The 24,620-nt window shown below is 43.1% G+C and overlaps 1 protein-coding gene across 2 annotated transcripts in view; it reads right to left on the reverse strand.

Moving 5' to 3' along the window:
* gabrb2a (gamma-aminobutyric acid type A receptor subunit beta2a) overlaps window positions 1-24,620 on the reverse strand; it is a 96,153-nt gene that overhangs the window by 14,198 nt on the left and 57,335 nt on the right. For both annotated transcript variants that reach the window (XM_064973135.1, XM_064973134.1), the window contains exon 5: window positions 20,087-20,169. In XM_064973135.1, the coding sequence (XP_064829207.1) occupies window positions 20,087-20,169 (83 nt within the window). The remainder of the gene's footprint in view (window positions 1-20,086; window positions 20,170-24,620) is intronic.

The raw sequence follows: 24,620 nt of genomic DNA on the forward strand, positions 1-24,620 counted from the left end.
TATGGGCTATGTCAAACGGCAGGGACGCTCTCACACACGGTAGATCCTCTGTTCAGCTTACATGGATGAAGCCCCATGCAGCAACTCATGGACCCTTTTGTTGTGTTAACCCTTCTGTTGTGTTAACCCTTCTGTTGTGTTAACCCTTCTGTTGTGTTAACCCTTCTGTTGTTATAACCCTTCTGTTGTGATAACCCTTCTGTTGTGTTAACCCTTCTGTTGTGTTAACCCTTCTGTTGTTATAACCCTTCTGTTGTGATAACCCTTCTGTTGTGTTAACCCTTCTGTTGTGTTAACCCTTCTGTTGTGTTAACCCTTCTGTTGTGATAACCCTTCTGTTGTGTTAACCCTTCTGTTGTCTTAACCCTTCTGTTGTTATAACCCTTCTGTTGTGATAACCCTTCTGTTGTGTTAACCCTTCTGTTGTGTTAACCCTTCTGTTGTGTTAACCCTTCTGTTGTGTTAACCCTTCTGTTGTGTTAACCCTTCTGTTGTTATAACCCTTCTGTTGTGTTAACCCTTCTGTTGTGTTAACCCTTCTGTTGTGTTAACCCTTCTGTTGTGATAATGCTCTCTCTCCACCCCTCTCTCTCCACCCCCTCTCTCTCTACCCCTCTCTCTCTATCCCTCTCTCTCACTATCCCTCTCCCTCTACCCCTCTCTCTCTACCCCCCCTCTCTCTCTACCCTTCTCTCTCTACCCCCTCTCTCTATCCCTCTCCCTCTACCCTCTCTCTCTACCCCCTCTCTCTCTACCCCTCTCCCTTTCTCTACCCCTCTCTCTCCACCCCTCTCTCTCTCCACCCCCTCTCTCTCTACCCCTCTCTCTCTATCCCTCTCTCTCGCTATCCCTCTCCCTCTACCCCTCTCTCTCTACACCCCCTCTCTCTCTACCCCCCTCTCTCTACCCTTCTCTCTCTACCCCCCTCTCTCTCTATCCCTCTCCCTCTACCCCTCTCTCTACCCCCTCTCTCTCTACCCCTATCCCTCTCTCTCTACCCCTCTCTCTCTACCCCTCTCTCTACCCCATCCCCCTCTCTCTCTACCCCCTCTCTCTCCTCTCCCCCTCTCTCCCCCCTCTCTCTCCCCTCTCTCTACCTCCTCTCTACCCCCTCTCTCTCTCTACCCCCTCTCTATCTCTATCCCTCTCTCTCTACCCCCTCTCTCTCTCCCTATCCCCTCTCTCTCTACCCCTCTCCCTCTCTCTCTACCCCCTCTCTCTCTACCCCTCTCTCTCTCTACCCCCCCTCTCTCTCTCTCTCTACCCCATCTCCCCCTCTCTCTCTCCCTCTCTCTACCTCCTCTCCCCCTCTCTCTCTACCCCGTCTCCCTCTTCTCCCCTCTACCCCTCCCCCTCTCTCCCTCTACCTCCTCTCCCTCTCCCTCTCTCTCTACCCCCTCTCTCTCTCTCTCTCTACCCCCTCTCTCTCTACCCCTCTCCCTCTCTCTACCCCTCTCTCTCTACCCCTCTCTCTCTATCCCTCTCCCTCTCTCTCTCTACCCCCTCTCTCTATCCCTCTCCCTCTCTCTCTACCCCTCTCTCTCTACCCCTTTCCCTCTCTCTCTACCCCTCTCTCTCTACCCCTTTACCTCTCTCTCTACCCCTCTATCTCTACCCCATCTCCCCCTCTCTCTCTCCCTCTCTCTACCTCCTCTCCCCCTGTCCCTCTCTCTCCTCTCCCCCTCTATCTCTCTACCCCGTCTCCCTCTCTCTCTCTATCTCTCCCCCTCATCTACCCCCTCTGCCCCACTCTCTCTCTCTCGCTCGCTCTACACCATCTCTCTCTCCCCCCTCTCTCTAACCGCTCTCTCCTCTCTCTCTCTCTGTCTCCCCCCCCCCTCTCTCTCCCCTCTCTCAATTAAATTCAATTGACTTTATTGACATGGCAAGTTCATTATTACTTACATTGTCAAAGTATACATATCAAAAAATATGTCAAATATATATTTTGTATATATTTTAAAATATATATATTTATCTATAAATAAATGGTGGGACCAACAGCAATAATAATAGTAGTAGTGGACATGGGATTACCATTAACAACAACTACAACAACAATATTAATGACAACAACAATACATTAAAGCAATGGTAGTGGACCAGTGTCAACATGATTGAGAAGACACATGACATGGTATGAAAGACAATCCTAACCCTCTCTCTCTCTCTCTCCATATATATATATATATCTCTCTCTCCCCCTCTCTCTCTCTCACTCTTACCCCTCTCTCTTTCTCTTTCTCTCTCTACCCCCCTCTCTCTCTGTCTCATCCCTCTCTCTTTTTTATCTCTATCCCTCTCTCTCCATATATCTCTGCCTCTCTCTCTACCCACCTCTCTATCTCTCTCTCTTTCTATCCCTCTCTCTCTCCATATATCTCTGCCTCTCTCTCTCTACCCACCTCTCTACCTCTCTCTCTTTCTATCCCTCTCTCTCTCCATATATCTCTGCCTCTCTCTCTCTACCCACCTCTCTATCTCTCTCTCTCTTTCTATCCCTCTCTCTCTCCATATATCTCTGCCTCTCTCTCTCTCTCTACCCACCTCTCTATCTTTCTCTCTTTCTATCCCTCTCTCCATATATCTCTGCCTCTCTCTCTCTACCCACCTCTCTACCTCTCTCTCTTTCTATCCCTCTCTCTCTCCATATATCTCTGCCTCTCTCTCTCTACCCACCTCTCTATCTCTCTCTCTTTCTATCCCTCTCTCTCTCCATATATCTCTGCCTCTCTCTCTCTACCCACCTCTCTATCTCTCTCTCTTTCTATCCCTCTCTCTCTCCATATATCTCTGCCTCTCTCTCTCTACCCACCTCTCTATCTCTCTCTCTTTCTATCCCTCTCTCTCTCCATATATCTCTGCCTCTCTCTCTCTACCCACCTCTCTATCTCTCTCTCTTTCTATCCCTCTCTCTCTCCATATATCTCTGCCTCTCTCTCTACCCACCTCTCTATCTCTCTCTCTTTCTATCCCTCTCTCTCTCCATATATCTCTGCCTCTCTCTCTACCCACCTCTCTATCTCTCTCTCTTTCTATCCCTCTCTCTCTCCATATATCTCTGCCTCTCTCTCTACCCACCTCTCTATCTCTCTCTCTTTCTATCCCTCTCTCTCTCCATATATCTCTGCCTCTCTCTCTACCCACCTCTCTACCTCTCTCTCTTTCTATCCCTCTCTCTCTCCATATATCTCTGCCTCTCTCTCTCTACCCACCTCTCTATCTCTCTCTCTTTCTATCCCTCTCTCTCTCTCCATATATCTCTGCCTCTCTCTCTCTACCCACCTCTCTATCTCTCTCTCTTTCTATCCCTCTCTCTCTCCATATATCTCTGCCTCTCTCTCTACCCACCTCTCTATCTCTCTCTTTCTATCCCTCTCTCTCTCCATATATCTCTGCCTCTCTCTCTCTACCCACCCTCTATCTCTCTCTCTTTCTATCCTCTCTCTCTCCATATATCTCTGCCTCTCTCTCTCTACCCACCTCTCTATCTCTCTCTCTTTCTATCCCTCTCTCTCTCCATATATCTCTGCCTCTCTCTCTACCCACCTCTCTATCTCTCTCTCTTTCTACCCATCTCTCTCTCCATATATCTCTGCCTCTCTCTCTCTACCCACCTCTCTATCTCTCTTTCTCTCTTTCCTTCTCTCTCTCCATATATCTCTGCCTCTCTCTCTCTACCCACCTCTCTATCTCTTTCTCTTTCTATCCCTCTCTCTCTCCATATATCTCTGCCTCTCTCTCTCTACCCACCTCTCTATCTCTCTCTCTCTCTTTCCTTCTCTGTGTACCACTTCCTCTGCTTGCCACTCATAATAAGAGGCAGTGACCTATTTAGACGCAATGAATAATTAAACTCTCAGCCTTTGATTTCTGAAAAATGAAGACATAATTCTCCCACTGCCTCGCTCTGACCCAGGATAGATGGCTAGATAGGAGTGGTGAGAAGATTAAGAACACTATAGCTGGTCATTGTATTGGTGTGACCAGTCAGTCAGTGAGATATCTATTACTAACTGTGACGTATGGATGAAGAATCAGATACTATAGAAACACTACCACTATTAAAATACAGCCTATCCAACTTACGACACCAATGTAGCTAGTCATTGTTTTGGCATGTCTATCATTGAGATTTGTAATGTCTAGTCTGACAGTTATGGCACAGATGGGACAGAATAAAAACTACCAGTATCAAACGACAACCCAGCCCAAGCCAAAAACATAGCACTATACCTAATCCCTGTGTAAAAGTATGCAGCACCAACTGATATAATCCACGCAGCACCAACTGATATAATCCATGCAGCACCAATTGATATAATCCACGCAGCACCAACTGATATAATCCACGCAGCACCAACTGATATAATCCATGCAGCACCAATTGACATAATCCACGCAGCACCAACTGATATAATCCACGCAGCACCAACTGATATAATCCACACAGCACCAATTGATATAATCCATGCAGCACCAACTGATATAATCCACACAGCACCAACTGAGATAATCCACGCAGCACCAACTGAGATAATCCACGCAACACCAACTGATATAATCCACGCAGCACCAACTGATATAATCCATGCAGCACCAACTGATATAATCCACGCAGCACCAACTGATATAATCCACGCAGCACCAACTGATATAATCCACGCAGCACCAACTGATATAATCCACGCAGCACCAACTGATATAATCCACGCAGCACCAACTGATATAATCACGCAGCACCAATTGATATAATCGACGCAGCACCAATTGATATAATCCACGCAGCACCAATTCATATAATCCACGCAGCACCAACTGATATAATCCACACAGCACCAACTGATATAATCCACAGAGCACCAACTGATATAATCCACGCAGCACCAACTGATATAATCCACGCAGCACCAACTGATATAATCCACGCAGCACCAATTGATATAATCCACGCAGCACCAATTGATATAATCCGCACAGCACCAACTGATATAATCCACGCAGCACCAACTGATATAATCCACACAGCACCAACTGATATAATCCACACAGCACCAACTGATATAATCCACACAGCACCAATTGATATAATCCACGCAGCACCAACTGATATAATCCACACAGCACCAACTGATATAATCCACGCAGCACCAACTGATATAATCCACACAGCACCAACTGATATAATCCACACAGCACCAACTGATATAATCCACACAGCACCAACTGATATAATCCACACAGCACCAATTGATATAATCCACGCAGCACCAATTGATATAATCCACGCAGCACCAATTGATATAATCCACGCAGCACCAACTGAGATAATCCACGCAGCACCAACTGAGATAATCCACGCAACACCAACTGATATAATCCACGCAGCACCAATTGATATAATCCACGCATCACCAACTGAGATAATCCACGCAGCACCAACTGATATAATCCACGCAGCACCAATAGAGATAATCCACGCAGCACCAACTGAGATAATCCACGCAGCACCAACTGATATAATCCACGCAGCACCAACTGATATAATCCACGCAGCACCAATTGATATAATCCACGCAGCACCAATTGATATAATCCACGTAGCAACAATTGATATAATCCACAGTACCAGCACCAATTCATATAATCCAGTCAGCCCAACTGATATAATCCACACAGCACCAACTGAGATAATCCACCAGCACCAACTGATATAATCCACGCAGCACCAACTGATATAATCTCTGGTGCAGCACCAACTGATATAATCCACACAGCACCAACTGATATAATCCACTTTCCTTACATTTCTAACTGATATAATCCACATTTAGCACCAATTGATATAATCCATTTATAACCAACTGATATAATCCACACAGCACCAACTGATATAATTTAGTGTTAGTTTCCTTACAGCACCAACTGATATAATCCACACAGCACCAACTGATATAATCCACACAGCACAAACTGATATAATCCACACAGCACCAACTGATATAATTTACACAGCACCAACTGATATAATCCACGCAGCACCAACTGATATAAGTTTCCACATTTATAACAGCACCAAGTGATATTTCCTTCACAGCACCAACTGATATAATCCACACAGCACCAATTGATATAATCCAGTGGTAGCACCAATTTATAATCCACACAGCACCAACTGATATAATCCAGTGTTAGCACCAACTGATATAATAACAGCACCAACTGATATAATCCACACATTTACCAATTGATATAATCCACAGCACCAACTGATATAATCCACACAGCACCAACTGATATAATCCACGCTTAGCACCAACTGATATAATCCACACAGCACCAACTGATATAATCCTTATACAGCACCAACTGATATAATCCACACAGCACCAACTGATATAATCCAGTGTTAGCACCAATTGATATAATCCAGTGTTAGCACCAATTGATATAATCCACTGCAGCACCAATTGATATAATCCAGTGTTAGCACCAACTGAGATAATCCAGTGTTAGCACCAACTGAGATAATCCAGTGCAACACCAACTGATATAATCCAGTGTTAGCACCAATTGATATAATCCAGTGATCACCAACTGAGATAATCCAGTGCAGCACCAACTGATATAATCCAGTGTTAGCACCAATAGATTTATAATCCACGTTAGCACCAACTGAGATAATCCAGTGTTAGCACCAACTGAGATAATCCACGTAGCACCAACTGATATATTCCACGTAGCACCAACTGATATAATCCAGTGTTAGCACCAATTGATATAATTTAGTGTTAGCACCAATTGATATAATCCACGTAGCACCAATTCATATAATCCACGCAGCACCAACTGATATAATCCACACAGCACCAACTGAGATAATCCAGTGTTAGCACCAACTGATATAATCCACGTAGCACCAACTGATATAATCCACGCAGCACCAACTGATATGGATCCACACAGCACCAACTGATATAATCCAGTGGTAGCACCAACTGATATAATCCACACAGCACCAATTGATATAATCCACGCAGCACCAACTGATATAATCCACACAGCACCAACTGATATAATCCACATTTAGCACCAACTGATATAATCCTTACAGCACCAACTGATATAATCCACACAGCACCAACTGATATAATCCACACAGCACCAACTGATATAATCCAGTGTTAGCACCAATTGATATAATTTACGCAGCACCAACTGATATAATCCAGTGTTAGCACCAATTGATATAATCCACACAGCACCAATTGATATAATCCACATTTAGCACCAATTGATATTTCCTTACAGCACCAACTGATATAATCCTTACACAGCACCAACTGATATAATCCACACAGCACCAACTTTGATATAATCCTTACATTTATAACTGATATAATCCACACAGCACCAACTGATATAATCCACAGCACCAACTGATATAATCCTTACACAGCACCAACTGTTTCCTTACATATAGTTTCCTTACATTTATAACAGCACCAATTGATATAATCCACACAGGACCAACTTTATAATCTCTTTAGTGTTAGTTTCCAATATAACAGTCCAATACTACTATAACAGTAGGAACTGTCTGTCCATTTATCCACAGTTACCTTACAATTTAACCCAGTATTACATTTCATTTACATTTAAACTTCAGTTTAGTTTCCTTACATTTCGCTCTTATTTAGTTTCGACTTACATTTAAATTGATCACTCCAGTCAGCCCCAGCCACCATGCTGTGGGATCTAATGTGTTGTTTCACACCTGCTTCGCTTTTATAACTGTCTCTGGTGTTAGTTTCCTTACATTTATAACTGTCTCTGGTGTTAGTTTCCTTACATTTATAACTGTCTCTGGTGTTAGTTTCCTTACATTTATAACTGTCTCTGGTGTTAGTTTCCTTACATTTATAACTGTCTGGTTCCGTTACTTTCCTTACATTTATAACTTTCGTGTTAGTTTCCTTACATTTATAACTGTTTAGTGTTAGTTTCCTTATATTTATAACTGTCTCTTTAGTGTTAGTTTCCTTACATTTATAACTGTCTCTGGTGTTAGTTTCCTTACATTTCTAACTGTCTCTGGTGTTAGTTTCCTTACATTTATAACTGTCTCTGGTGTTAGTTTCCTTACATTTATAACTGTCTCTGGTGTTAGTTTCCTTCCATTTTGTATCATTCCGTTTCTTTCCTTACATTTATAACTTTAGTGTTAGTTTCCTTATATTTATAACTGTCACTTTAGTGTTAGTTTCCTTATATTTATAACTGTCTCTTTAGTGTTAGTTTCCTTACATTTATAACTGTCTCTTTAGTGTTAGTTTCCTTCCATTTATAACTGTCTCTTTAGTGTTAGTTTCCTTACATTTATAACTTTAGTGTTAGTTTCCTTACATTTATAACTTTAGTGTTAGTTTCCTTACATTTATAACTTTAGTGTTAGTTTCCTTCCATTTATAACTTTAGTGTTAGTTTCCTTACATTTATAACTTTAGTGTTAGTTTCCTTACATTTATAACTGTCTCTTTAGTGTTAGTTTCCTTACATTTATAACTGTCTCTTTAGTGTTAGTTTCCTTACATTTATAACTTTAGTGGTAGTTTCCTTACATTTATAACTGTCTCTTTAGTGTTAGTTTCCTTACATTTATAACTTTAGTGTTAGTTTCCTTACATTTATAACTTTAGTGTTAGTTTCCTTACATTTATAACTTTAGTGTTAGTTTCCTTACATTTATAACTTTAGTGTTAGTTTCATTCCATTTATAACTTTAGTGTTAGTTTCCTTACATTTATAACTTTAGTGTTAGTTTCCTTACATTTATAACTTTAGTGTTAGTTTCCTTACATTTATAACTGTCTCTTTAGTGTTAGTTTCCTTACATTTATAACTTTAGTGTTAGTTTCCTTACATTTATAACTTTAGTGTTAGTTTCCTTACATTTATAACTTTAGTGGTAGTTTCCTTACATTTATAACTTTAGTGTTAGTTTCCTTACATTTATAACTTTAGTGTTAGTTTCCTTACATTTATAACTTTAGTGTTAGTTTCCTTACATTTATAACTGTCTCTTTAGTGTTAGTTTCCTTCCATTTATAACTTTAGTGTTAGTTTCCTTCCATTTATAACTTTAGTGTTAGTTTCCTTACATTTATAACTGTCTCTTTAGTGTTAGTTTCCTTCCATTTATAACTTTAGTGTTAGTTTCCTTACATTTATAACTTTAGTGTTAGTTTCCTTACATTTATAACTTTAGTGTTAGTTTCCTTACATTTATAACTGTCTCTTTAGTGTTAGTTTCCTTCCATTTATAACTTTAGTGTTAGTTTCCTTACATTTATAACTTTAGTGTTAGTTTCCTTACATTTATAACTTTAGTGTTAGTTTCCTTACATTTATAACTTTAGTGTTAGTTTCCTTCCATTTATAACTGTCTCTTTAGTGTTAGTTTCCTTCCATTTATAACTTTAGTGTTAGTTTCCTCACCTTTATAACTTTAGTGTTAGTTTCCTCACCTTTATAACTTTAGTGTTAGTTTCCTCACCTTTATAACTGTCTCTTAGTGTTAGTTTCCTCACATTTAGTTTCCTTACACATGCTAGGTTTTGGCCTTTCTAGAGAGTTTTTCCTAGCCACTGTGCTTCTACACCTGCATTGCTTGCTGTTTGGGGTTTTAGGCTGTGTTTCTGTACAGCACTATGTGAAATCAGCTGATGTAAGAAGGGCTTTATAAATACATTTGATTGATTGATTGACTTCCAATCAACAGAGTGTGGACAGGGCCAGCCAAGAGACTATGAGGCTGGGGAGGGGAGGACGGCTTGTCGGCCGTGTGTGTGTGTGTGTGTGTGTGTACGTTTGTAGATGTGTGTGTGCATGATTTGCATTTATGTGTGATAGTGATGCGCAGGTTAACTCATAACGGGTAGGTTTAAGGTTATGAAATATTGTATGGATGAAGGGCAGGTGGCAGGTCGAACAAAGTGAAAACAATACCTGAAAAAACATCTAGAAATGTTTCATTATCGTGCAATTTAAATCTATAGGCTACATTGAGGTTTTTATTTCAGGTTATCTGGCATTGGTGCCTAAAGCCTAAGACTTAGTGCCAAACTGTATGCTGTACGCCAAAATAGCTGCATTTCAATCACCGAATGCTTTTGGGATCGGGCAGATAAAGTTAACCTAACTTCAATCCACAGAGGCAAAAAAAAAGACAATGATGTAGTTGAGGTCAATAAGATAAAAATACTTTTTTTTAAAGCTGTCAAAAGGAGAGTTGAAAGTAAATGGAAGGGAGAGCCAGAACAGTGGAGAGTCAGAACAGTGGAGAGTCAGAACAGTGGAGAGTCAGAACAGTGGAGAGGATGATAGCAGTGGAGAGCCAGAACAGTGGAGAGTCAGAACAGTGGAGAGGATGATAACAGTGGAGAGTCAGAACAGTGGAGAGGATGATAACAGTGGAGAGTCAGAACAGTGGAGAGTCAAAACAGTGGAGAGCCAGAACAGTGGAGAGGATGATAGCAGTGGAGAGCCAGAACAGTGTAGAGTCAGAACAGTGGAGAGTCAGAACAGTGGAGAGGATGATAGCAGTGGAGAGTCAGAACAATGGAGAGTCAGAACAGTGGAGAGTCAGAACAGTGGAGAGTCAGAACAGTGGAGAGGATGATAGCAGTGGAGAGCCAGAACAGTGTAGAGTCAGAACAGTGGAGAGTCAGAACAGTGGAGAGGATGATAGCAGTGGAGAGTCAGAACAGTGGAGAGGATGATAGCAGTGGAGAGTCAGAACAATGCAGAGTCAGAACAGTGGAGAGTCAGAACAGTGGAGAGGATGATAGCAGTGGAGAGCCAGAACAGTGTAGAGTCAGAACAGTGGAGAGTCAGAACAGTGGAGAGGATGATAGCAGTGGAGAGTCAGAATAGTGTAGAGTCAGAACAGTGGAGAGGATGATAGCCGTGGAGAGTCAGAACAATGCAGAGTCAGAACAGTGGAGAGTCAGAACAGTGGAGAGGATGATAGCAGTGGAGAGCCAGAACAGTGGAGAGTCAGAACAGTGGAGAGTCAGAACAGTGGAGAGGATGATAGCAGTGGAGAGTCAGAACAGTGGAGAGTCAGAACAGTGGAGAGGATGATAGCCGTGGAGAGTCAGAACAATGCAGAGTCAGAACAGTGGAGAGTCAGAACAGTGGAGAGGATGATAGCAGTGGAGAGCCAGAATAGTGGAGAGTCAGAACAGTGGAGAGTCAAAACAGTGGAGAGCCAGAACAGTGGAGAGTCAGAACAGTGGAGAGGATGATAGCAGTGGAGAGCCAGAACAGTGGAGAGCCAGAACAGTGAAGAGCCAGAACAGTGGAGAGGATGATAGCAGTGGAGAGCCAGAACAGTGGAGAGTCAGAACAGTGGAGAGGATGATAGCAGTGGAGAGCCAGAATAGTGGAGAGTCAGAACAGTGGAGAGTCAAAACAGTGGAGAGCCAGAACAGTGGAGAGCCAGAACAGTGGAGAGGATGATAGCAGTGGAGAGCCAGAACAGTGGAGAGCCAGAACAGTGAAGAGCCAGAACAGTGGAGAGGATGATAGCAGTGGAGAGCCAGAACAGTGGAGAGTCAGAACAGTGGAGAGGATGATAGCAGTGGAGAGTCAGAACAATGGAGAGCCAGAACAGTGGAGAGGATGATAGCAGTGGAGAGCCAGAACAGTGGAGAGCCAGAACAGTGGAGAGGATGATAGCAGTGGAGAGCCAGAAGAGCCAGAACAGTGGAGAGGATGATAGCAGTGGAGAGCCAGAACAGTGGAGAGCCAGTGGAGAGGAGAACAGTGGAAGTCAGAACAATGGAGAGCCAGAACAGTGGAGAGGATGATAGCAGTGGAGAGCCAGAACAGTGGAGAGCCAGAACAGTCAGAACAGTGGAGAGGATGATAGCAGTGGAGAGCCAGAACAGTGGAGAGCCAGAGCAGTGGAGAGCCAGAACAGTGGAGAGCCAGAACAATGGAGAGTCATAACAGTGGAGAGGATGATAGCAGTGGAGAGTCCGAACAGTGGAGAGTCAGAACAGTGGAGAGTCAGAACAGTGGAGAGGATGATAGCAGTGGAGAGGATGATAGCAGCGGAGAGTCAGAACCGTGGAGAGCCAGAACAATGGAGAGTCATAACAGTGGAGAGGATGATAGCAGTGGAGAGTCAAAACAGTGGAAAGTCAGAACAGTGGAGAGCCAGAACAGTGGAGAGCCAGAACAGTGGAGAGGATGATAGCAGTGTCGGCTACGTTATGTGTGATGATTGTGAGGAGCTATTTAAATTCAACAGTAGCTATTTAAATTCAACAGTAGCTATTTAAATTCAACAGTAGAAATTTAAATTCAACAGTAGCCATTTAAATTGAACAGTAGTTATTTAAATTCAACAGAAGCTATTTAAATTGAGCAGTAGTTATTTAAATTCAACAGAAGCTATTTAAATTGAACAGTAGTTATTTAAATTCAACAGTAGTTATTTAAATTGAACAGAAGCTATTTAAATTGAACAGTAGTTATTTAAATTCAACAGTAGTTATTTAAATTGAACAGATGCTATTTAAATTCAACAGTAGCTATTTAAATTCAACAGAAGCTATTTAAATTCAACAGTAGCTATTTAAGTTCAACAGTAGCTATTTAAATTCAACAGAAGCTATTTAGATTCAACAGTAGCTATTTAAATTCAACAGAAGCTATTTAAATTCAACAGTAGCTATTTAAATTCAACAGAAGCTATTTAAATTCAACAGAAGCTATTTAAATTCAACAGTAGCTATTTAAATTCAACAGAAGCTATTTAAATTCAACAGTAGCTATTTAAATTCAACAGAAGCTATTTAAATTCAACAGAAGCTATTTAAATTCAACAGTAGCTATTTAAATTCAACAGAAGCTATTTAAATTCAACAGTAGTATGCCACAAACCCCCGAGGTGCCTTATTGCTGTTATAAACTGGTTACCAACGGAATTAGAGCAGTAAAAAGACATGTTTTGTCATACCCGTGGTATACGGACTGATATACCACGGCTGTCAGCCAATCAGCATTCAGGGTTCAAATCACCCAGTTTATAATACCCACCCTAGTCTTCTAGGGCAACATATAATGACAGAAGAGAAGCTGCATGTATCTAACTATAGGCAAGTTGAAAAACAAATAGCCTATCAAATTTCAGAAATTACAAGCAGAATCTAAATGAGGCAAAACAAAATGCTGCACCTCCTGTCAAAGAATCATTCGCCCATCTCTGACTGTAGTCTACAGGACATGTTCTATATTAGTGGGTTAGGGTGCAGTCATCTCTGACTGTAGTCTACAGGACATGTTCTATATTAGTGGGTTAGGGTGCAGTCATCTCTGACTGTAGTCTACAGGACATGTTCTATATTAGTGGGTTAGGGTGCAGTCATCTCTGACTGTAGTCTACAGGACATGTTCTATATTAGTGGGTTAGGGTGCAGTCATCTCTGACTGTAGTCTACAGGACATGTTCTATATTAGTGGGTTAGGGTGCAGTCATCTCTGACTGTAGTCTACAGGACATGTTCTATATTAGTGGGTTAGGGTGCAGTCATCTCTGACTGTAGTCTACAGGACATGTTCTATATTAGTGGGTTAGGGTGCAGTCATCTCTGACTGTAGTCTACAGGACATGTTCTATATTAGTGGGTTAGGGTGCAGTCATCTCTGACTGTAGTCTACAGGACATGTTCTATATTAGTGGGTTAGGGTGCAGTCATCTCTGACTGTAGTCTACAGGACATGTTCTATATTAGTGGGTTAGGGTGCAGTCATCTCTGACTGTAGTCTACAGGACATGTTCTATATTAGTGGGTTAGGGTGCAGTCATCTCTGACTGTAGTCTACAGGAAATGTTCTATATTAGTGGGTTAGGGTGCAGTCATCTCTGACTGTAGTCTACAGGACATGTTCTATATTAGTGGGTTAGGGTGCAGTCATCTCTGACTGTAGTCTACAGGACATGTTCTATATTAGTGGGTTAGGGTGCAGTCATCTCTGACTGTAGTCTACAGGACATGTTCTATATTAGTGGGTTATGGTGCAGTCATCTCTGACTGTAGTCTACAGGACATGTTCTATATTAGTGGGTTAGGGTGCAGTCATCTCTGACTGTAGTCTACAGGACATGTTCTATATTAGTGGGTTAGGGTGCAGTCATCTCTGACTGTAGTCTACAGGACATGTTCTATATTAGTGGGTTAGGGTGCAGTCATCTCTGACTGTAGTCTACAGGACATGTTCTATATTAGTGGGTTAGGGTGCAGTCATCTCTGACTGTAGTCTACAGGACATGTTCTATATTAGTGGGTTAGGGTGCAGTCATCTCTGACTGTAGTCTACAGGACATGTTCTATATTAGTGGGTTAGGGTGCAGTCATCTCTGACTGTAGTCTACAGGACATGTTCTATATTAGTGGGTTATGGTGCAGTCATCTCTGACTGTAGTCTACAGGACATGTTCTATATTAGTGGGTTAGGGTGCAGTCATCTCTGACTGTAGTCTACAGGACATGGTCTATATTAGTGGGTTAGGGTGCAGTCATCTCTGACTGTAGTCTACAGGACATGTTCTATATTAGTGGGTTAGGGTGCAGTCATCTCTGACTGTAGTCTACAGGACATGTTCTATATTAGTGGGTTAGGGTGCAGTCATCTCTGACTGTAGTCTACAGGACATGTTCTATATTAGTGGGTTAGGGTGCAGTCATCTCTGACTGTAGTCTACAGGACATGTTCTATATTAGTGGGTTAGGGTGCAGTCATCTCTGACTGTAGTCTACAGGACATGTTCTATATTAGTGGGTTAGGGTGCAGTCATCTCTGACTGTAGTCTACAGGACATGTTCTATATTAGTGGGTTAGGGTGCAGTCATCTCTGACTGTAGTCTACAGGACATGTTCTATATTAGTGGGTTAGGGTGCAGTCATCTCTGACTGTAGTCTACAGGACATGTTCTATATTAGTGGGTTAGGGTGCAGTCATCTCTGACTGTAGTCTACAGGACATGGTCTATATTAGTGGGTTAGGGTGCAGTCATCTCTGACTGTAGTCTACAGGACATGTTCTATATTAGTGGGTTAGGGTGCAGTCATCTCTGACTGTAGTCTACAGGACATGTTCTATATTAGTGGGTTAGGGTGCAGTCATCTCTGACTGTAGTCTACAGGACATGTTCTATATTAGTGGGTTAGGGTGCAGTCATCTCTGACTGTAGTCTACAGGACATGTTCTATATTAGTGGGTTAGGGTGCAGTCATCTCTGACTGTAGTCTACAGGACATGTTCTATATTAGTGGGTTAGGGTGCAGTCATCTCTGACTGTAGTCTACAGGACATGTTCTATATTAGTGGGTTAGGGTGCAGTCATCTCTGACTGTAGTCTACAGGACATGTTCTATATTAGTGGGTTAGGGTGAAGTCATCAGATTTACAGTTTAAAGCAAATGTTCTATATTAGTGGTCAGGAAAGGGCAGATCATCTCTGACTGGAGGGACAGGAAGGTTCTGACTTGTTACTCAGTTTGAATCAGATCTATTAGTTCTGACCCATTGTTCTCTGTCTTCAACACTGCTCCTTCTGGGACAGTCAGTCTCTCAACCTATTACATCACTGTGCATGGTCTGTCCAGGGAGGTGGTTGTTCTGTTATGTCAGTCTCGGGAGATAGTCTACAGGACATGTTCTATAGAGTGGGTTAGGGTGCAGTCATCTCTGACTGTAGAGAGAGGACATGGTCTATATTAGTGGGTTAGAGGTGCAGTCATCTCTGACTGTAGTCTACAGGACATGGTCTATATTAGTGAGAGATTAGAGTGCAGGGATGTCTGGGATCTGTAGTTTTGAGAGTTATGTCTGGGATCTGTAGTTCAAATAGTTATGTCTGGGATCTGTAGTTCTCAGAGTTATGTCTGGGATCTGTAGTTCAAAGAGTTATGTCTGGGATCTGTAGTTCTCAAAGTTATGTCTGGGATCTTAGTTTAGGGTGAGTCATCTCTGGGATCTGTAGTTCTGAGAGTCATGTCTGTTCAAAAATGCATCAAGTTTATCAAGAGAAGTGAGAGTTCTCTGTGGCTCATTAGTGTGAATAAAATAGAGCTCTGGCACGGAGGGAGGCTCTGACTTGTTAAAACCAGTTTGAACAGATCATATACTGGACCCATTGTTTCTGTCTTCAAAACTAGACTCCTTCTGGGTGTGTCTGTCAACCTATTACATCACTGGGCTGGTCTGTGTGGGTGTGGTTGTTCTGTTATGTCAGTCCCGGGAGATGTGTGTGGTGTGAAGTGTGTGTGTGTGTGTGTGTGTGTGTGAGAATGTGTGTGAGAATGTGTGTGAGAATGTGTGTGTGATCAAACACACAGGAAGACGAACCCAGCTCCACATCCCAGCCCCATAATCCACGTCTCCATGGAAACTGATAAAGCACGGGGAGAGGATCTGTAGTTCTGAGAGTTATGTCTGGGATCTTTATTTATTTGTCTGGGATCTCTCTCAGAGTTATGTCTCATCTTATCATCTCTCTCTCATCTTCTCTGTCTTATCTCTGGGATCTAGTTCTCTGTCTCATCTCTCTTCTCTGTTCATCTTCATGTCTCTGATCTCATCTTCTCTCACTTCTGTCTCATCTTAGTTCTCTTATCTACTGTCTCATCTGGGATCTCTCAACTTCTCCCTCATGTCTGTCTCACCTCTGTCTTATCTTCTGTCTCATCTCCTCTCTCAGTTCTCTGTGGCTCCCTCTGTCTCAAATCTGTCTTATCTTCTATCTCATCTCCTCTCTCATCTTTAAAACCTCCTCTGTTTCATCTGGACTCTCCCTCTTCTGTCTCATCTCAAAACTCATCTCAAGCCCTCCTCTGTCTCACCTTCTCTCTCCCTCTTGTCTCTCATTTTGTTTCTCATCTCCTCTCTCAGTTTCTCTCTCCCTCTTCAGTCTCATCTCCTGTGTCATCTTCTGTCTCCCTCCTCTGTCTCATCAAACACTCTCCCTCTTCTGTCTCATCTCCTCTCTCATCCCCTCTCTCCCTCTTCTGTCTCATCTCCTCTCTCATCTTCTCTCTCCCTCTTCTGTCTCATCTCCTCTCTCATCTTCTCTCTCCCTCCTCTGTCTCATCTCCTCTCTCCCTCCTCTGTCTCATCTCCTCTCTCCCTCCTCTGTCTCCTCTTCTCTCTCCTCCCTCTGTCTCACCTCTGTCTTATCTTCTGTCTCATCTCCTCTCTCATCTTCTCTCTCCCTCCCTCTGTCTCACCTCTGTCTTATCTTCTGTCTCATCTCCTCTCGCATCTTCTCTATCTCTCTTCTGTCTCATCTCTCATCTTCTCTCTCCCTCCTCTGTCTCATCTTCTCTCTCCCTCTTCTGTCTCATCTCCTCTCTCATCTTCTCTCTCCCTCCTCTGTCTCATCTTCTCTCTCTCTCTTCTCTCTCATCTTCTGTCTCATCTCCTCTCTCATCTTCTCTCTCCCTCTTCAGTCTCATCTCCTCTCTCATCTTCTCTCTCCCTCCTCTGTCTCATCTTCTCTCTCCCTCTTCTGTCTCATCTCTTCTCTCATCTTCTCTCTCATCTTCTGTCTCATCTCCTCTCTCATCTTCTCTCTCCCTCTTCTGTCTCATCTCCTCTCTCATCTTCTCTCTCCCTCCTCTGTCTCATCTCCTCTCTCCCTCCTCTGTCTCCTCTTCTCTCTCCTCCCTCTGTCTCACCTCTGTCTTATCTTCTGTCTCATCTCCTCTCTCATCTTCTGTCTCATCTCCTCTCTCATCTCCTCTCTCCCTCCTCTGTCTCATCTTCTCTCTCCCTCTTCTCTCTCATCTTCTGTCTCATCTTCTCTCTCATCATCTCTCTCCCTTTTCAGTCTCATCTCCTCTCTCATCTTCTCTCTCCCTCCTCTGTCTCATCTTCTCTCTCCCTCTTCTGTCTCATCTCCTTTCTCATCTTCTCTCTCCCTCCTCTGTCTCATCTTCTCTCTCCCTCCTCTGTCTCCTCTTCTCTCTCCTCCCTCTGTCTCACCTCTGTCTTATCTTCTGTCTCATCTCCTCTCTCATCTTCTGTCTCTCTCTTCTGTCTCATCTCCTCTCTCATCTTCTCTCTCCCTCCTCTGTCTCATCTTCTCTCTCCCTCCTCTGTCTCATCTTCTCTCTCCCTCCTCTGTCTCCTCTTCTCTCTCCTCCCTCTGTCTCACCTCTGTCTTATCTTCTGTCTCATCTCCTCTCTCATCTTTTCTCTCTCTCTTCTGTCTCATCTCCTCTCTCATCTTCTCTCTCTCTCTTCTGTCTCATCTTCTCTCTCCCTCTTCTATCTCATCTCCTCTCTCATCTTCTCTCTCCCTCCTCTGTCTCATCTTCTCTCTCCCTCTTCTCTCTCATCTTCTGTCTCATCTCCTCTCTCATCTTCTCTCTCCCTCTTCAGTCTCATCTCCTCTCTCATCTTCTCTCTCCCTCCTCTGTCTCATCTTCTCTCTCCCTCTTCTGTCTCATCTCCTCTCTCATCTTCTCTCTCCCTCTTCTGTCTCATCTCCTCTCTCATCTTCTCTCTCCCTCCTCTGTCTCATCTTCTCTCTCCCTCTTTTCTCTCATCTTCTGTCTCATCTTCTCTCTCATCTTCTCTCTCCCTCTTCAGTCTCATCTCCTCTCTCATCTTCTCTCTCCCTCCTCTGTCTCATCTTCTCTCTCCCTCTTCTGTCTCATCTCCTTTCTCATCTTCTCTCTCCCTTTTCTGTCTCATCTTCTCTCTCCCTCCTCTGTCTCATCTTCTCTCTCCCTCCTCTGTCTCATCTTCTCTCTCTCCTCTGTCTCATCTCCTCTCTCATCTCCTCTCTCCCTCCTCTGTCTCATCTTCTGTCTCATCTTCTCTCTCTCTCTCATCTTCTGTCTCATCTTCTCTCTCATCTTCTCTCTCCCTTTTCAGTCTCATCTCCTCTCTCATCTTCTCTCTCCCTCTTCAGTCTCATCTCCTCTCTCATCTTCTCTCTCCCTCCTCTGTCTCATCTCCTCTCTCCCTCCTCTGTCTCATCTTCTCTCTCCCTCTTCTCTCTCATCTTCTGTCTCATCTTCTCTCTCCCTTTTCAGTCTCATCTCCTCTCTCATCTTCTCTCTCCCTCTTCTGTCTCATCTCCTCTCTCATCTTCTCTCTCCCTCCTCTCTCATCTTCTCTCTCCCTCTTCTGTCTCATCTCCTCTCTCATCTCCTCTCCCCCTCCCCTGTCTCCTCTTCTCTCTCCCTCTTCTGTCTCATCTCCTCTCTCATCTCCTCTCCTCCTCCCCTGTCTCCTCTTCTCTCTCCCTCCTCTGTCTCCTCTTCTCTCTCCTCCCCCTGTCTCATCTCTCTCATCTTCTCTCTCTTCTCTCCCTGTCTCTCTCTCCCCTCTTTATTCAATCTCTCTATCTCCCTCATCACTTGCTTTCTCTCTCTCTCATCTCTCTCTCCCCCTCTCTCCTTCTCTCTCTCCCTTTTCTATTACCTCTCTCATCTTCTCTGTCTCATCTCTCATCTTCTCTCATCTTTCTATCACCCTCATCAGTCTCTTTCTCTCATATCTCTCTCTCTCTCTCTCTCTCTCTCTCTCTTCACAGCACAACCAATGCTGAATTATGTACACATGATACTGTATATTTGTCATACCCTGACCATAGTCTCTGACTGGGAACCATATTTGGTGTTGGGTTTTGTGGGTGATTGTTCCTGTTCCCGTGTTAGTTTGAACCATTTTAGGCTGTTTCGGTTTTCACGTTACGTTTATTGTTTTTGTATTGATCGTGGTTCAACTTCATTAAAGATGTATCTAAATAACCACGCCGCATTTTGGTCCGACTCTCCTTCACCTAAAGAAAACCGTTACAATATTTGAGTATGTCCCATGTTCAGTTCCTGGCCCACTGTACATGTTTGATAACGACTGACAGAAGAGTTGGCTAATGCTCAAAAAAAAAAAAAAATTCAATTTCTATTATAGGAATGTGCTATATAGAAAGGTGCGGGTGTGACGTTTTCACGGGAGGAGAGTGTGTGTTCTGTTGCCAGGGGCGACGGTGGTACTCACAGCTCTCGATCTCCAGTGTACAATTCTGTTCATCCAGAGGATACCGCCTCAGATCCATCATACAGGCTGCTGTGGTTGTGATCCTACACACACACACACACAACCACACACACACACACACACGCACGCACACACACACACACACACACACACACACACACACACACACACACACACAGGAATATAACGTTAGACCTCAGGGATGCCACCATATCAGCTTTTTAATTGTTTTGTATTTCTGTTCAGTTGACTGAGAACACATTCTCATTTACAGCAACGACCTGGGGAATAGTTACAGGAGGGGGGATGAATGAGCCAATTGGAAGCTGGGGATGAATGAGCCAATTGGAAGCTGGGGATGATTAGGTGACCATGATGGTATGAGGGCCAGAATGGGAATTTAGCCAGGACACCGGGGTTAACACCCATATTCTTTCCAAAGGGGTATTAAGCAGAACCCAAACTCAGCTAAACAAAAGCCAAGCTAAACTCAAACTCTCTTGTTCTGTGACCTTGACCACCAACAGTATAATCCATAAAATAAAATAAAACATACCAACAATGTTTCTAGCCATTATTCAGACTTCATCAACAACATAAGAAATTAATTGTAAGCCATCAGTCGGTACCCCGACCCACCATTTTGGGAAACACTGAGCTAGGACTCTAAGACTGTGTTCAGACTATAACCTATAATCTGTTATTAATAAGGCCTGCATTACATGCCAGTCTTCAGTATCCTGTTCCATCAGTACTGGACTCTACTGTACTCTACTGGACTCTACTGGACTCTACTGGACTCTACTCTACTGTACTCTACTCTACTGGACTCTACTGGACTCTACTGGACTCTACTGACTCTACTACTCTACTGGACTCTACTCTACTACTGGACTCTACTGACTCTACTGTACTCTACTGGACTCTACTGGACTGGACTCTACTCTACTGGACTCTACTCTACTGGACTCTACTGGACTCTACTGTACTCTACTGGACTCTACTGGACTCTACTGGACTCTACTCTACTGGACTCTACTGTACTCTACTGTACTCTACTGGACTCTACTGACTCTGGACTCTACTCTACTGGACTCTACTGGACTCTACTGGACTACTGGACTCTACTCTACTGGACTCTACTCTACTGGACTCTACTGGACTCTCTACTGACTCTACTGGACTCTCTACTGGACTCTACTCTACTGGACTCTACTGGACTCTACTGGACTCTACTGGACTCTACTCTACTGGACTCTACTGGACTCTACTGGACTCTACTCTACTGGGACTCTACTCTACTGGACTCTACTGGACTCTACTGTGGACTCTACTGGACTCTACTGGACTCTACTGACTCTACTCTACTCCTCTCTACTCTACTGACTCTACTTTACTCTACTGTACTCTACTGGACTCTACTCTACTGGACTCTACTCTACTGACTCTACTCTACTGTACTCTACACTGCTGTACTGTAGTCTACTGGACTCTACTCTACTGTACTCTAAAGTCTACTGGCTACTCTACTGTAAAGTTTGGGGAATGACACAAATATAAATTTTCACAAAGTTTGCTGCTTCAGTGTCTTTAGATATTTTTGTCAGATGTTACTATGGAATACTGAAGTATAATTACAAGCATTTCATAAGTGTCAAAGGCTTTTATTGACAATTACATGAAGTTGATGCAAAGAGTCAATATTTGCAGTGTTGACCCTTCTTTTTCAAGACCTCTGCAATCCGCCCTGGCATGCTGTCAATTAACTTCTGGGCCACATCCTGACTGATGGCAGCCCATTCTTGCATAATCAATGCTTGGAGTTTATCAGAATTTGTGGGTTTTTGTTTGTCCACCCGCCTCTTGCGGATTGATCACAAGTTCTCAATGGGATTAAGGTCTGGGGAGTTTCCTGGCCATGGACTCAAAATATAAATGTTTTGCTCCCCGAGCCACTTAGTTATCACTTTTGCCTTATGGCAAGGTGCTCCATCATTCTGGAAAAGGCATTGTTCATCACCAAACTGTTCCTGGATGGTTGGGAGAAGTTGCTCTCGGAGGATGTGTTGGTACCATTCTTTATTCATGGCTGTGTTCTTAGGCAAAATTGTGAGTGAGCCCACTCCCTTGGCTGAGAAGCTACCCCACACATGAATGGTCACAGGATGCTTTACTGTTGGCATGACACAGGACTGATGGTAGCGCTCACCTTGTCTTCTCCAGACAAGCTTTTTTTCCGGATGCCCCAAACAATCGGAAAGGGGATTCATCAGAGAAAATGACTTTACCCCAGTCCTCAGCAGTCCAATCCCTGTACCTTTTGCAGAATATCAGTCTGTCCCTGATGTTTTTCCTGGAGAGGAGTGGCTTCTTTGCTGCCCTTCTTGACACCAGGCCATCCTCCAAAAGTCTTCGCCTCACTGTGCGTGCAGATGCACTCACACCTGCCTGCAGCCATTCCTGAGTAAGCTCTGTACTGGTGGTGCCCCGATCCCGCAGCTGAATCAACTTTAGGAGACGGTCCTGGCGCTTGCTGGACTTTCTTGGGTGCCCTGAAGCCTTCTTCACAACAATTGAACAGCTCTCTTTGAAGTTCTTGATGATCCAATAAATGGTTGATTTAGGTGCAATCTTACTGGCAGCAATATCCTTGCCTGGGAAGCCCTTTTTGTGCAAAGCAATGATGACGGCACGTGTTTCCTTGCAGGTAACCATGATTGACAGAGGAAGAATGATTCCAAGCACCACCCTCCTTTTGAAGCTTCCAGTCTGTTATTTGAACTCAATCAGCATGACAGAGTGATCTCCAGCCTTGACCTCGTCAATACTCACACCTGTGTTGACGAGAGAATCACTGATATGATGTCAGCTGTTCCTTTTGTGGCAGGGCTGAAATGCCGTGGAAATGTTTTTTGGCGATTCAGTTCATTTGCATGGCATTGGGACTTTGCAATTAATTGCAATTCATCTGATCAATCTTCATAACATTCTGGAGTATATGCAAATTGCCATCATGCAAACTGAGGAAGCAGACGTTGTGAAAATTAATATTTGTGTCATTCTCAAAACTTTTTGCCACGACTGTACTGGACTGTACTCTACTGTACTGTACTCTACTCTACTCTACTCTACTCTACTCTACTCTACTCTACTCTACTGGACTCTACTGGACTCTACTCTACTGTACTCTACTGGACTCTACTCTACTGGACTCTACTGGACTCTACTGGACTCTACAGGACTCTACTCTACTGGACTCTACTAGACTCTACTGTACTCTACTCTACTCTACTGTACCCTACTCTACTGTACTCTAATGTACTCTACTGGACTCTACTCTACTGAACTACTGAACTCTACTGGACTCTAATCTACTGTACTCTTCTGTACTCTACTGTACTCCACTCTAATCTACTGTACTCTACAGTACTCTACACTACTCTACTGTACTGTACTCCACTCTACTCCACTGTACTCTACTGTACTCTACACTACTCTACTGTAATCTACTATACTCTACTCTACTGTACTCTACTGTACTCTACCGGATTCTACCGGACTCTAATGAACTCTACTCTACTGTAATCTACTCTACACTACTCTACTGTACTCCACTCTACTCTACTGTACTCTACTGTACTCCACTCTACTCTACTGTACTCTACTCTACTCTACTCTACTCTACTCTACTCTACTCTACTGGACTCTACTGTACTCTACTCTACTGTACTCCACTCTACTCTACTGTACTCTACTGGACTCTACTGTACTGTACTCTACACTACTCTACTGTACTGTACTCCACTGTACTCTACACTACTCTACTGTACTGTGTGTGTGTGTGTGTGTGTGTGTGTGTGTGTGTGTGTGTGTGTGTGTGTGTGTGTGTGTGTGTGTGTGTGTGTGTGTGTGTGTGTGTGTGTGTGTCAGGTTGAATACTGGTTGTCATTAAATTTTTGTGATGTTATGGTCAGGTTGAATACTGGTTGCCATTAAGTTGTTTGTGATGTTATGGTCAGGTTGAATACTGGTTGTCATTAAGTTGTTTGTGATGTTATGGTCAGGTTGAATATTGGTTGTCATTAAGTTGTTTGTTATGTTATGGTCAGGTTGAATACTGGTTGTCATTAAAGTTGTTTGTGATGTTATGGTCAGGTTGAATACTGGTTGTCATTAAGTTGTTTGTGATGTTATGGTCAGGTTGAATACTGGTTGTCATTAAAGTTGTTTGTGATGTTATGGTCAGGTTGAATACTGGTTGTCATTAAGTTGTTTGTGATGTTATGGTCAGGTTGAATACTGGTTGTCATTAAGTTGTTTGTGATGTTATGGACAGGTTGAATACTGGTTGTCATTAAGTTGTTTGTACTCTACTGGACTCTACTCTACTGTACTCTATGTTGGACTCTACTCTACTGTACTCTACTGGACTCTACTGTACTCTACTGTCATTAAGTTGTTTGTCTATGTTATGTACTCTACTGTTGAATACTGCTGTACTTAGTCTGGACTCTACTCTATTACTCTAAAGTCG

Source organism: Oncorhynchus masou, chromosome 9 (genome assembly GCF_036934945.1).
Source record: "Oncorhynchus masou masou isolate Uvic2021 chromosome 9, UVic_Omas_1.1, whole genome shotgun sequence".
NCBI lineage: Eukaryota > Metazoa > Chordata > Actinopteri > Salmoniformes > Salmonidae > Oncorhynchus > Oncorhynchus masou.